The 14448-nt window shown below is 37.4% G+C and overlaps 1 protein-coding gene across 1 annotated transcript in view; it reads right to left on the bottom strand.

Annotated features, from left to right (window-relative positions):
- Positions 1-14448, bottom strand: part of RYR2 (ryanodine receptor 2) — a 537004-nt gene that overhangs the window by 226812 nt on the left and 295744 nt on the right. The window contains exons 47-52 of the mRNA XM_088842508.1: positions 10036-10205; positions 8335-8555; positions 6798-6888; positions 4276-4416; positions 2676-2839; positions 380-458 (exon numbers count right to left, since the gene is read on the bottom strand). Coding sequence (XP_088698634.1) covers positions 380-458; positions 2676-2839; positions 4276-4416; positions 6798-6888; positions 8335-8555; positions 10036-10205 — 866 coding nt within the window. The remainder of the gene's footprint in view (positions 1-379; positions 459-2675; positions 2840-4275; positions 4417-6797; positions 6889-8334; positions 8556-10035; positions 10206-14448) is intronic.

The raw sequence follows: 14448 nt of genomic DNA, 5'->3' as shown, positions 1-14448 counted from the left end.
GGTTCTATATATTCTTTTCCTCTGGTCAGGTACTCCTGTCTGCTCTCAGCTGGTGTTCTGCACACACTTCTGTGTTTGAAGGTGTATTCCTGATGTATCCGTGGAGAGAGATATACTCTACATCCAACTACTCCTTCGTCTTTTTATTCTCTATAACACTGTGCTTTTTATGAACACATATATTCTTATTCATAGGTGTATCCTATGTACATCAGTGGCAGAGCTAAATATTATGTTAGCAAATCATAACTAAATGTTCTTTCCTAATCTAATGCTCTCACTTGAAAGTAGAAAATTGGCATGGTCAGAAATATGCGAGCCAGAATCAGTCATTAGGCACATTCATTAATGATTTAGAATGTGATGTTCTGACTTTTACCTTATCCATTGACCACTTGTCATGGGCATGTTCTGCATATTTGTTAATGAAGTATTCCAACTTCTCAGGAATTGTAATACTATGAGAAAAACAAAGAAAAGAGGCTTGATTTTCATAGGATTTTCGGGGAATCATTCATAATTTATTCCACAGCTTACTTATGACTGTTTATATTTCATTGAATGCAAAACTGTTAAAAAATTGGTTTAATAAGGTATTACTTTTCCATATGGTAGAAACAGTATGAGAAAAGTCAAGCAAATAAGGTTCTATCTGCTCATCTTATATTTATTCATACTTTATATCTTAATATAAATTATGCACAATAAAAATTTTATATAGTATGAGAAAAATAATTTAAATGTATGCAAGAAAAGGACAATAGATTGCACCAATTATTTTTTAAAATCTGAATAGAGATACAGTTAGACAACAAGCTTAAAGACATACTTTACTCTCACATTGGTTCTTTGAAGTTATTCTTTTTTGATTTTAATCTCTTCTGCAACAACTATAAATGGGTAAAAGGCTGCTGAAATCTGATCTGTTACATTTTTTAAATGTACTAAAATTAATTTTAAGTTAACTGAATACAACCAGTGATGTGTTAATGATTTTAAACAATAATGGTCTATATATAAATTCTAAATGATATTAATATGAACTATAGGAAAAAGCATTTAATCAATTCATGCTTTATGATTTTGATAACATTTCTTCTTGAGTTCTTTCATGTTTAAATAAATATTTGATCTCTCAAACAGACATAAAGTCCACGGAACTGGTGACCAAGTCTGATGGTAAATGTAAGACTTGGTACTATCATATATCTATTAATGAAAAACTAAGTATGTATATAATTCCATTCACTGATGAAAATTAATTATTAATTCAGTTAACTTTGAGGATAGAATTATAAGTAAAACCTGATATAATGAAGTTTACTGTTCTTTTCTCGCATGTTATTAGTTAGTAATTGAACTTTATGACACACACATAAATCATAGAGATGTAGACACTATTGATATCACTATGCAAACCTAATCTGTGAAGAGGTCCCCAAAGGGGTAAACTGAGGTAAATTAATACACATGCCCAGCATTTACTCATTAATTGGATTCAATTAATCAACATCAAAGCCATGACATAGTTCTGATGTTATTTGAAAATTCTGGATTACATTGTATGTGAGCAAACCACAAACTTACCCACGTAGGAATGTGAACATGTGACATTTTGGTTTACTTACTTTAGAAGAGATACAAAGGATCAATCAATCACATAAGCCAAATACTGAGGGGCAGAGTCTTTTCTCACAGGACTGTCATCAAATACCAAACATGCAAATTTAAGGCATTATCAAACTAACGGCATACCACTTGGGTCAAAATTTTGATCTGGTTATAGAAGCTAAACCAGCTGGGGGGACCAAAGAGGCCTGAAAGTTGAACACCCAAGCGAATTCAGATGCTGTGGATGATAACTACCAAGTGACTGCCTTGCTAATACTGATCTTGCTGAGTGACTACAGAATGGATAAGACAATGTGACATGAAGAGCAGCCTCTTTGCAAGTAGAAAACCATGATTCTACTTAAAGATGGTAACAAAAACAAAAGTGCTGAGACCCCCAAACACCTAACATACCCAAATATCTGATCTGCAGGACAATTTAGCAACCAGGTCCATGGAAGAACTTTCATAATGTTAGGTAACATTGTATCTGTAGTTGAGATTGTCACACTGCACACTCACTGCACACTAAATTTTCCAGAGATCTTCTCATTTGATATTCCCTTCACTCTCATGCTGTGCTTTGTGAGGTTGAACACTGACTGCTAACCCCAGGCCTGGCTGAGATATAGGGATGATGAAGGGATGCCCCATTGCTCATAGAAATAGCGTTGCACTGCTTGCTGGAAGCATCCCAGTCAAAGACTCTACACAGAGGTTGACTGCAATTACTAATCTAACATTTAGGGTAGAACTTCAACTAAAAAGATAACTGATATGCTTTCTTGATTCTCACGATTACAGATATAACCATGTGGTTACATACAGAGAATCCTCGTGATGTTAAGAGTATATCTCTTAGGAGGTACATCTTTTCTATTTCTGGTATTCATGGAACCATTATTATTGCTACTATCATTTAATCAAGTAAAGGGACCCCTATTAAAAGGATACCAATTCAAAGGGGGCATGGATGAGAGAAAGTTCACTTTAGTACCTTATTCAATTTCAGACTTCACACATCATTTACAATAAAAATCTGCTGCAATAGAAAGAGTCCATACTTTGAGGTATCAACAGGTTGTGGATTAAAGTTCCCTTCAGAATCCATTGATGACTGTTTTTCCATCATACTGACATAATTTGACTCCATGTAGTCTGGAGGCAAAGCTCCCGCAACTGCACTCAGGCAAGGCAGTGCCAGTTTGAAAAGTTCTTGTTCATATTTCTGGGAAGAAATGGAGGACCAAAAAAAAATAAATATCCCATTATAATTTAGCAAAAGTTGTCAACATGAGCACTGCAACTGATAGGATGTTGTAGGAGAAAATCTGAATTACCTTCAGCTAACTCAGTTCCCCCAAAGATTCTTTTTCTAGAAAATGAAAAATATGGCCTTAAACCCCACCAAACATAAGAGAAACTGAAGCTTTTTACTGAAGTTGTAGCATAAAAAAAATAAAAATCTTTGTTTCTCTAAAAGTTTGTTTTCCAATATGTGAAGTGAGGTGAACTTGAATATTCAAAGTGTACAATATGCTTTTACAACATAAACATGTTTAGCTATAGTTGATTACAGCTAGTTACAGATTACTGCTATACCACACTACAAAGACTACATATGAAAAATACCTAAAGGATAACAACCAGAGAATAAGAAATTTTAATTTTATACCTTGCATTTCAAGGTATTAAAAAAAATTCTGAACAGGGAAAGAACTTTTGCAGGAAAAACACAAAACCAAAACTTCCAGGGAAAAGTATATTAGTTACATAGTTAAACTGTATTTACAGATTTTTTAAAAAATCAAAAATAATAGTTATTTTAAAGTTATCTCACTTTTAGTGCTAACTTTTCAAGTTGCAAATTCTTCTAAAAACACGTTCTACATATTGTTTTAAAAGGACTCTCAGTTTCCCAAACACAATTCAACAAGAAAAAGCATTCAGATGTAGCTACCACATGTTATCACAGATAAACTTCCTTTATTATGTAGCAAACTTCTGTTATACTATTCCAGTCATCTGATAATGTCTGTCTGGGAATTCAAACTGATTTTGATTAATTATTTAAGCATAAGCATAGCAAGCATGTTCCGAGTTTCACTGAAATACTATGCTTCAGTTTCCTGAAAAGTGTACAAAACCATTCACTGCAAACATGGCAACTATTAGAGGATGTCACGCACATAAAGCAAGAGTGAATGCAGACACTTAAATCACCATAGCAGCAAAGTGTGAACAGTCAATAAAGCTACTGGAATATTATAATTTTATGAGCTTTAATATTTAACATTTTTACATTTGACAAGATTTCTTCAGGCTTTATAAGATTGGGGAGGGGACTGATGAGGGAGGGTTTGAGTCCAAATAAGTCCAAATACACCAGAAACTGATCAATCCATGTGAATAATTTGCTAAAATGCTCAGCCATTTTCAAGTCAAAAAGTGTTGCAATTACAAGAAACATGTTACCACCATGATTATGAAAAGTCAATATAAATTGCATTCTCAACATTTGTTATAAAGAGGAAAAAAAACTATGTCAAGTCTTGATAAGTAAAGGTAGCATTTCACTATTCTACTAGGAACATTTTCTTATCAAGAACCTATGGTTTTTCAATTATTTTACCATACAAATAAATCCACAAAAGATTAAATTACCTTTTGAGACAGGGCATCAAAGATGCCCCAGAACAGCTTTCTTGATAAATGAAGTTCTTCTTCTGAGGCAGCTCCAAAGTTGCCCCACCCTCCAGGCAGGCAGTAATATTTCCAGCATCTTTCATAATGATTTGTCAGCAGCTAGTAGGAAAACAATTATAAGAGCACTGAACTAAAGATTCTTCAAGGTTTTTTTTTTTTTTCCATTTCCTCCCAATGGCATTCTAATTCCATGTAACAAGGCCAAGTGAAAGGAAACTACTCAATTCCATATGATTTCTTTTGGAAAATACTATTACCTTATATAGGATATCTCTTTAAGATTTAACACTGATAACAAGATAAAGACCAAACACCCAATTTCACAAATTATCTCGAAAAGAATTCTTTAGGAGGTTGTTTAGCTATCTGTGTACTGAGATCTACTTTAGGTGCTATCTCCTGGAATCCATGCATTTAACAAAATGATTGATATCAGGGTGACCCAGAGGATACAGCCGGAGAAGGCAATGGCAAGCCACTCCAGTACTCTTGCCTAGAAAATCCCACAGATGGAGGAGCCTGGTAGGCTGCAGTCCATGGGGTCGCTACAAGTCAGACATGACTGAGCGACTTCACTTTCACTTTTCACTTTCACACATTGGAGAAGGAAATGGCAACCCACTCCAGTGTTCTTGCCTGGAGAATCCCAGGGACAGGGGAGCCTGGTGGGCTTCCATTTATGGGGTCACACAGAGTCGGACACGACTGAAGTGACTTAGCAGCAGAGGATACAGCACCTAAAATGTGCATTCTCAGGGGACAGTACCTCTGGATATCTTTGCTTCCTCTATGGACTGCAAGGAGATCCAACCAGTCCATTCTAAAGGAGATCAGTCCTGGGTGTTCATTAGAAGGACTGATGCTAAAACTGAACAATACTTGGCCACCTCATGCGATGAGTTGACTCACTGGAAAAGACTCTGATGCTGGGAGGGATTGGGGGCAGGAGGAGAAGGGGACGACAGAGAATGAAATGGCTAGATGGCATCACCGACTTGATGGACATGAGTTTGAGTGAACTCCAGGAGTTGGTGATGGACAGGGAGGCCTGGCATGCTGTGACTCATGGGGTCGCAAAGAGTCGGACACGACTGAGTGACTGGACTGAACTGAACTGATGCCTATCCTTAATCATTACACTTCATGATTCCATTATTTAGTAACTCTTTGGATAATGCATTCATGATTAATACACTAAGAAATAGTCAAAATTGATTGCTAAATTCATAAAATGATCTTTAAAAAGCAACTATACATTTTGGACTCTTACCTATATCTACAAGGAAAATAAACTGATAAGAGTTACTCTTATTAAAACTAACTACGTATCTTACTGAGGACATATTTTTTCTCACTTAGTATCCTTCTCAGTTAGAAAACACACAAACACATAATTTAGGAATCTCAAATGATGAAATACTAAGATCTAATTTGCTTGGAATAACATAGAACTATCTATAACGCAAAAGAGTTTTATCACATAAAGTGATCCTGTATCTTTTTTCAGGTATCTTCTAGCTCATTTGCATCAAGAAAATTCTATGTGACAAACACGATCCCAGGTAAAAATGGGATTTTCAGCAAGGACAGAATTTACGAAATTCATTAATTTCCCTAGGTTTATTAAACCAAAATAAATTAAGCAGAGAAAGACTGCTTTTGATAAATACCTAGGTGTGTTTAGTGTAATGGCAGCTCAAAAAATAGCAGCTTATTTTTATCTCAAAACCTCTTTGTATAACACTTTTACTGTGTGGCCATGAGAAAAAAATACAGTGCTTACCAGGTGGCAGAGCAGAGTCGTCAACCTATAAAAAGTCCATTACAGGACAATGACCTCCATTCACAGACCATGCCACTAGATCATTTATTAGTATACACCTAACATCTTAATCCTCAGTCTGGACTGGGATATTCAACAACAATAAAATCTTCCAAGTCAGTAAGACAGAATGAGACATTTCCTGTACAGAATAATAAAGCTGGGAAGCAAATATGTCAGGGAATTTTCTATACTCTATGGTAAACCGTAACTACATATATATAAGGATTATTTTGAACCTTATGAGATGATATTTGGAAACTGTCATTTGATTACAGACTTAGAAAATGTTGTTTTTAAAGTCTATTCTTAATGCCTTGACGTTGTTAATACTTTAGGCCGGGCCTATTACCATGTTTTCCATGGTATCTAAGAATATATTGGCTCATGTTTTTCTTGTGGCCTGTTTTCTTTCCACTGCTTTCTATTTCCACTGACATACAGTAAATCAATCTTAGGATTTCTCTGGCCTTTTATTACTTGTTTATTTAGGCTGATGTACACACAAATACAACTTATATGTCCATTTCAATAACTGGAAGAAATTTTCCAGCATCCAATATTAAACATGATGAATTTAAGAAATGTACATATTGTAATAGGAAACAAAGTCAGAGTACCCAGTAATCAAATAACTACAAACATTTCCTGTACTTACCTTAAGAGGCATCTTTGCATGTTCATTTAATAATGGGACATCAAATACTAATCTTCTGAGTAAGTGTTGCATCATAGACGGTCTCAATTGGCTGGTGGAACAAAGTTAATTTTCATAATGAATATCTAATAATGTTTAAACTAAGTAGATAATTCATTAAACCAGGTTATATACCCCAAGAACCTATACCTACACTTCTCTTCAGATGATGTTAATTTTAGGTGTTCCTAATTCAAAGATTAACTGAGAGTTACGTAATTTCATAAAAGGTTATATTTCAAACTCATCTCTAGCTCCCTCATCTGAAAATCAACCTTCATTTGCTACAGCAGATGTTCCTCTTCAGCCCCTTCTCTTCTAACCAGTCATAACCACAGAGCCCACTGTTCCTATTAATTTAGTAAATGCTATGGGAGGGATTGGGGGCAGGAGGAGAAGGGGACAACAGAGGATGAGATGGCTGGATGGCATCACAGACTCTATGGACACGAGTTTGAGTGAACTCCAGGAGTTGGTGATGGACAGGGAGGCCTGGCGTGCTGTGATTCATGGGGTCGCAAAGAGTCGGACAAGACTGAGTGACTGAACTGAACTGATTCTCTCTTTTCAATGGGTGGGAAGGGTCTCAGTGACTAGATAGAAGCAGAAAGAGGAGGGAATGTAGGAGCAAGAGGAAGAGAAAAAGAGTAAGAAATTTCACCAGAGGAGGAAGGGAAAGAAAACTAACACCCTGTGATCATTTATTATTCTGATAATCCCAAGTGTTTCACCTCATTTAATATTTTGAAAAAATCAGTGAGACAGGTTTTGATTCCATTTCACAGAATTGTAGGGTTGGGGACCTAAGATTATGAACTAATCTCTAACCTCTCTCAGTCCCATCTGACTCCTACACCCATACACTCATTCCATTGTAAGTGAAAACCCTTCCTTCACCAATGTTCTGGACAGACTGCAAGTTTTCACTTCCAAGAGCTCCTGTCCATTGAAAAGAAACCATTAACCTAGTTAGAGGTCTGAGAAATTGTCACTTGCACTTGTCAGAACTTCAAAAGAAGATACATGTTTCTGGTTTTCATAGTAAGACCCTTGATTTTCATCACTGTCAAACATAGGTCATACTTTACTATTATTACTATATTACTAGATATTTTTTTTTTACCTTTAGTAAGTCTCATTTTTTTCTTTTCTAGTCTAGAAGAGCAGTTAAAACCATTACATACAGTTGAAAGGTTAATCCTACACTAACACACCCAGGGATTCCCCACACAACCTCACCTGCCAATATCCAGAACAGCATCATCGGTCCAAAACCATATTCAATGGCTAGATACCTATAGAGTCTTGGAGGAACACTCCTGAATTTGATCAGGAGCAAGAGTGCTCTGTAAGACTCATAACTCGGTACATGACAATGACTAACATGAAATAATTTTTTGGTCCGGAAATTGTTGCTAACATTCATAACAATTTGTCAAGGACCACAGAGTAAACTCTCACTTAAAGAAACATGAAATAGATTTCACTGTCCACTTACCCACAAATAGAGAGTAAACACACTTCTATGGAATCCCGTTGCGCTTTGGTGAGTGAGCAGCCCTTAGAAAGCCTGTACACAGTGTGCAGTAATGAGTCAATGAGAGAAGCATGGTGCTCAGTGCCAGCAAACAGAGGAGCGCACCTTGTTAACAAGGGCAACACGGCTGTGCACAGGTACCGATTGAGGGCCAGGGCCATGTCTGTAGCACTCAAAGCAGCCTGGAAGGGAATCGGAGAGGAGGCTGTCATTGGTGTTGGTCAGGAGACAATTTTCAAAGGGATCACACACGTTGACATGCTACTTCACTATCCAGAAACTGACAAAAGTATGTAATTTGGAAATGGATTCCTCTGTTACATCTTTAACTGTGGTTCATATGCTTTTTTTTTTTTTTTTTTACTTTACAATATTGTATTGGTTTTGCCATACATTGACATGAATCTGCCCCAGGTGTACATGCGTTCCCCATCTTGAACCCCCCACCCACCTCCTTCCCCATTCCATCCCTCTGGTTCATCCCAGTACACCAGCCCCAAGTATCCTGTATCATGCATCGAACCTGAAAGAAAAACACCAATACAGTATACTAATGCCTATATATAGAATTTAGAAATATGATAACGATAACCCTGTATACGAGACAGCAAAAGAGACATATGCTTTTTTTTAACCACTAAAAACAACAGATTTTCAATTGCTCATCAATAAATAAAAATGAATGAAATAATATCTATCTCTTCAAAAAGCCACAGAAGTTCATGTTCTATAATAAAATGTCAAGGGTAGGATGGATGAAAGATGAAGATGCTAATGATATCAAAGAATGGGAGAGTATCCCTTTACTAGGAGAGGCAAAAGAAAGGAGTTTATAATTTCAAACACTATATACTCATGTCATATATATACTCATCGTATTTATACTCATGTCAATCAGAATCAACAGTCAAAGGTTGATTGTCTTACTGTTTTATTATCTATACTACTTAGGTTCAGAAATTCACATGAACATAACCAAAAAAAGAAAAAAGAATTCAGTTTCATTTTTCTGATTCTCCTCTCACAGTTTTCATGTGGGAGCTACTGCCAACTCAAGATCTGATTTCCTCTGATATCAACAAGACATATAATTGAGAATAAAACAAGTTATTATTACAACTACTAGAATAACATTTAGCATTCCAGCTTATTTTAAAAATGTTTCAAATAGTAGAACATTTACACTGATGGTGGCAGGTTCTTGACATGGGCTACTGATCTCACAAAACAGATTTTAATCTATATGTACATTAAAAAATGAATACACCAGGGTGATACTGTAGTTGGAAAGGCTCAACAATGTTTACTAGACCTTTATAATACTTTAATTGCTTTTCCTGAGACGCACAATTATTTTTGTCGACTTAGACGTTGAACAGGAACCACTGTGACCTCCCCAATTAGGGCTATATAAACTTCTTACTGTCTTCCACTGCACTGATCAGAATTCTTACTGTACCCTTCGGGTTGTCCATTTTCTCCACTATCAGTAAATTCCTTAAGGATACAGTCTATCTTATTTTCTGTTTACTCTCTGCTACCCTAAAAAATTGGCACTCGATAAACATGTGGGGGCAATGAATGAATCTATCTGTGAAGGAATATCAGAGAGCAGAGACGGAAGAGTTAAAAGTTGCAGAAGTCATTTTTTCAAATCATTACCGTGTCTAAGGAAGCAGCAGCCCGGAGATCTGGCAGAAAGCCAACCTCGAGAAGATGGAGGAGGAAATCTTGAACCTCAATTCCATAGACCCTGTCAAGGAACAAAACCATGGCTGCCTTGTGATCTGGACAAAACCCTGCAGACATGTCAGGCTCCACCACATTCCCATCTAAAAGAGAGAAGGTGATACACTGTTGTTAATGGCCATGCCATCCATGAAGATTGATTACACATGGCTACTTTCCAGCCTGCTCATGTTGTAAATAAAGTTATCAGTTGAATGCTTTTCTTCTAATACATTCAAGTAAGGGCTGGGAATCGGCTGAGCAAATATGGCAGTGCACTGTAAATCCAAGGCCACTTAAATGCCATTTTAGCATCCATTTATATTGTACATGTGATTAGGACAGAGTATTATGCCAGAATCTGAGAAGGAAACAAAATGGCGTCCATAATCCAAATTATAAAACTAGGGGTAAACATCCTAAAAGCTAATATGTAAAGCAAGGTTTGCAGTCTTTTCAAAATGAGAGCCCCTTTAAAACAATAGTAAGATTCATGTACTCTATGTGATAATCATGGTACATTTACATTATTTACATATAAATGACTTAAATAATTATAAAATAATGAATAAAACTCTATGAACCGGTTTGACTTTCAAATGAAATACGTTCATTAATCATAACAACATTTAATAACATGTAAAACATATTTGAGAGCCATATTATTTTCTCTATCGACAGTCAACACTTGATGCCTATACAGTGCAATGAATTCCTTAGTATAACTCCATAGATTCATACACGGGATCACTGAAATGAAGAATTAGGGAATTGCAAACTTTAGATTTAACATAAGTAAAATTTCACTTAAAATCCATCCCAGGTAATTTAATCCCTACATTAAATCAGCAAGCTCTAATGAGACTGAACTGGAGTAAGAAATGCCAGCTGGCTGAGTAATACTCCATTATGAATGCATTTCAATCAGTTCTAATGAGGTGGATGAAATGAGAGCCTATTATACAGAGTGAAGAAAGCCAGAAAGAAAAACACCAATACAATATTCTAACGCATATATATGGAATTTAGAAAGATGCAAATGATAATCCTGTATAGGAGACAGCAAAAGAGACACAGATGCATAGAACAGTCTTTGGGACTCTGTGGGAGAGGGTGAGGGTGGGACGGTTTGGGAGAATGGCATTGAAACATGTGTATTATCATATGTGAAACGAATCGCCAGTTCTGGGTTGATGCATGTTACAGGATGCTCGGGGCTGGTATGCGGGGATGACCCAGAGGGAGGATAAGGGGAGGAGGGAGGTGGGAGGGTGGTTCGGGAGGGAGAACTCACGTGCACCCGGGGCGGATTCATGTCAATGGATGGCAAAACCAACCAATATAATATTGTAAAATAAAAAAATTTTAAAAAAAGAAATGCCAGCTGCACTGGCTTTATTCTGTGGTCCCTTCATTATTCATCCACCTGAAATTACTGGCTCAGACAATCTGTGGAAATCTGCTCCGACCAAGAGCTGCAGGAAAAGAACATCTATTTTTGAGATTAGATACCTGACCTTTACGTTTTCTAAAATCCTCCTTCTTTCAGTATCATTTTGGGCTAGGATAAGTATAATAAAAATTTTTAAGATTGCTAAAAACTGGTCCATCAAAAAGTCAAGGTGTGGAGAAAAGGGAACTTTCCTACATTACTGGTAAGAATGTATATTGGAGTACCCACTATGGAGAACAGTGTAGAGGTTTCTTAAATAACTAAAAATAGAACTACCATATGATCCAGAAATCTCACTCCTGGGCATATAACTGGACAAAACCATAATTCAAAAATATAACACACCTCAATGTCTGGAGAAGCACTATTTATGATAGCCAGGATCTGGAAGCAACCTAAGTGTTCACTGACAAATGAAAAGATAAAGAGGATATAGTACATACAAACAATGGAATATTAGCCACAAAAAGAATGAAATAATGCATTGGAACAACATGGATGGACCTGGAGACTACCATACTAAGTAAAGTAAGTCAAAGACAAATGTCACTCACATGCGGAATCTAAAAAATGATACAAACTAACTTATTTACAAAACAGAAACCAACTTACAGACTTAGTAAACAAACTTAGGGATCAGTTCAGTTCAGTCGTTCAGTCGTGTCCGACTCTTTGTGACCCCATGAATCACAGCACGCCAGGCCTCCCTGTCCATCACCAACTCTCGGAGTTCATTCAAACTCATGTTCATCAAGTCGGTGATGCCATCCAGCCATCTCATTCTCTGTCGTCCCTGTCTCCTCCCACCCCCAATCCTTCCTAGCACCAGACTCTTTTCCAGTGAGTCAACTCGTCGCAAGAAGTGGCCAAAGTACTGCAGTTTCAGCTTCAGCATCAGTCCTTCCAATGAACACCCAGGATTGATCTTCTTTAGAATGGACTGGTTGGACCTCCTTGCAGTATAAGGGACTCTCAAGAGTCTTCTCCAGCACCACAGTTCAAAAGCATCAATTCTTCGGCAATCAGCTTTCTTCACAGCCCAACTCTCACATCCATACCTGACCACGGGAAAAACCATAGCCTTGACTAGATGGACCTTGGTTGGCAAAGCAATGTCTCTGCTTTTTAATATGCTATCTAGGTTGGTCATAACTTTCCTTCCAAGGAGTAAGCCTCTTTTAATTTCATGGCTGCAATCAGCATCTGCAGTGATTTTGGAGCCCAAAAAGAGTCTGACACTGTTTCCACTCTTTCCCCATCTATTTCCCATGAAGTGATGGGACCAGATAGGGGAAAGGTGGGGAAATGGAGGCATAAATTATCAGGTTGGGATCAATATATACACACTAGTATATACTGGCTTCCCTGATGATTCAGTGATAAAGAATCGGCCTCCTATGCAGGAGATGCGAGTTAGATCATTGGGTTGGGAAGATCCCTTAGAGAAGGAAACGGTAACCTGTTCCAGTATTCTTGCCTGGAGAATCCCTTGGATAGAGGAGCCTGGCAGGCTACAGTCCATAGGGGTCACAAAGAATCAGACATGACTTAGTGACTAAACAAACAACTATATATAAAATAGATAATCAATAAGGACCTACTGTATAGCACAGGGAACTCTACTCAATACTCTGTAATAACCTAAATGGGGAAAGAACCCTAAAAGAATATATAAATATATGTGTGTGTATGTATAACAAAGATCATGGCATCTGGTCCCATCACTTCATGGGAAATAGATGGAAAAACAGTGGAAACAGTGTCAGACTTTGTGTTTTTGGGCTCCAAAATCACTGCAGATGCTGATTGCAGCCATGAAATTAAAAGACGCTTGCTCCTTGGAAGGAAAGTTATGACCAACCTTGATAGTATATTAAAAAGCAGAGACATTACTTTGCCAATCAAGGTCCGTCTAGTCAAGGCTATGGTTTTTCCCGTGGTCATGTATGGATGTGAGAGTTGGACTGTGAAGAAAGCTGATCGCCGAAGAATCGATGCTTTTGAACTGTGGTGTTGGAGAAGACTCTTGAGAGTCCCTTATACTGCAAGGAGATCCAACCAGTCCATTCTAAAGGAGATCAATCCTGGATGTTCATTGGAGGGACTGATGCTAAAGCTGAAACTCCAATACTTTGGCCACCTCATGCGACGAGTTGACTCACTGGAAAAGACTCTGATGCTGGGAAAGGTTGGGGGCGGGAGGAGAAGGGGACGACGGAGAATGAGATGGCTGGATGGCATCACTGACTCTGTGGACATGAGTTTGAGTGTACTCCGGGAGTTGGTGATGGACAGGGAGGCCTGGCGTGCTGTGATTCATGGGGTCACGGAGAGTCGGACACGACTGAGCGACTGAACTGAACTGAACTGAACTGATGTATAACTGAATAAATTTTCTGTACTCTTGAAACTAACATAACATTGTAAAGCAATTATACTCTAATATAAAATAAAAATGTAAAAAAACCTCAGACTTAGGTAAACAATGTATAAAAAAGGTTTTAGCTTTATATACTAAATACAAAACAGAAATTATCACTGGTAACTGGTGATGTTTAAAGAACCAACTGATTTGCCATTGACACATAAGAATATTGATGGTTTGAGTTTTAAAATTGATTTAAGGCATTCGTCTAGTCAAGGCTATGGTTTTTCCAGTGGTCATGTATGGATGTGAGAGTTGGACTGTCAAGAAAGCTGATCGCTGAAGAATTGATGCTTTTGAACGGTGGTGCTGTAGAAGACTCTTGAGAGTCCCTTGGACTGCAAGGAGGTCCAACCAGTCCATTCTAAAGGAGATCAATCCTGGGTGTTCATTGGAAGGACTGATGCTGAAGCTGAAACTGCAATACTTTGGCCACCTCATGCATCAAGTTGACTCACTGGAAAAGACT

This window comes from Moschus berezovskii, chromosome 12, assembly GCF_049115385.1.
Source record: "Moschus berezovskii isolate FMDL1 chromosome 12, NW_MosBer_1.0, whole genome shotgun sequence".
Classification (NCBI taxonomy): domain Eukaryota; kingdom Metazoa; phylum Chordata; class Mammalia; order Artiodactyla; family Moschidae; genus Moschus; species Moschus berezovskii.
The sequence above is the reverse complement of the archived record's forward strand: the minus strand, read 5'-3'. Positions and strand labels throughout refer to the sequence as shown.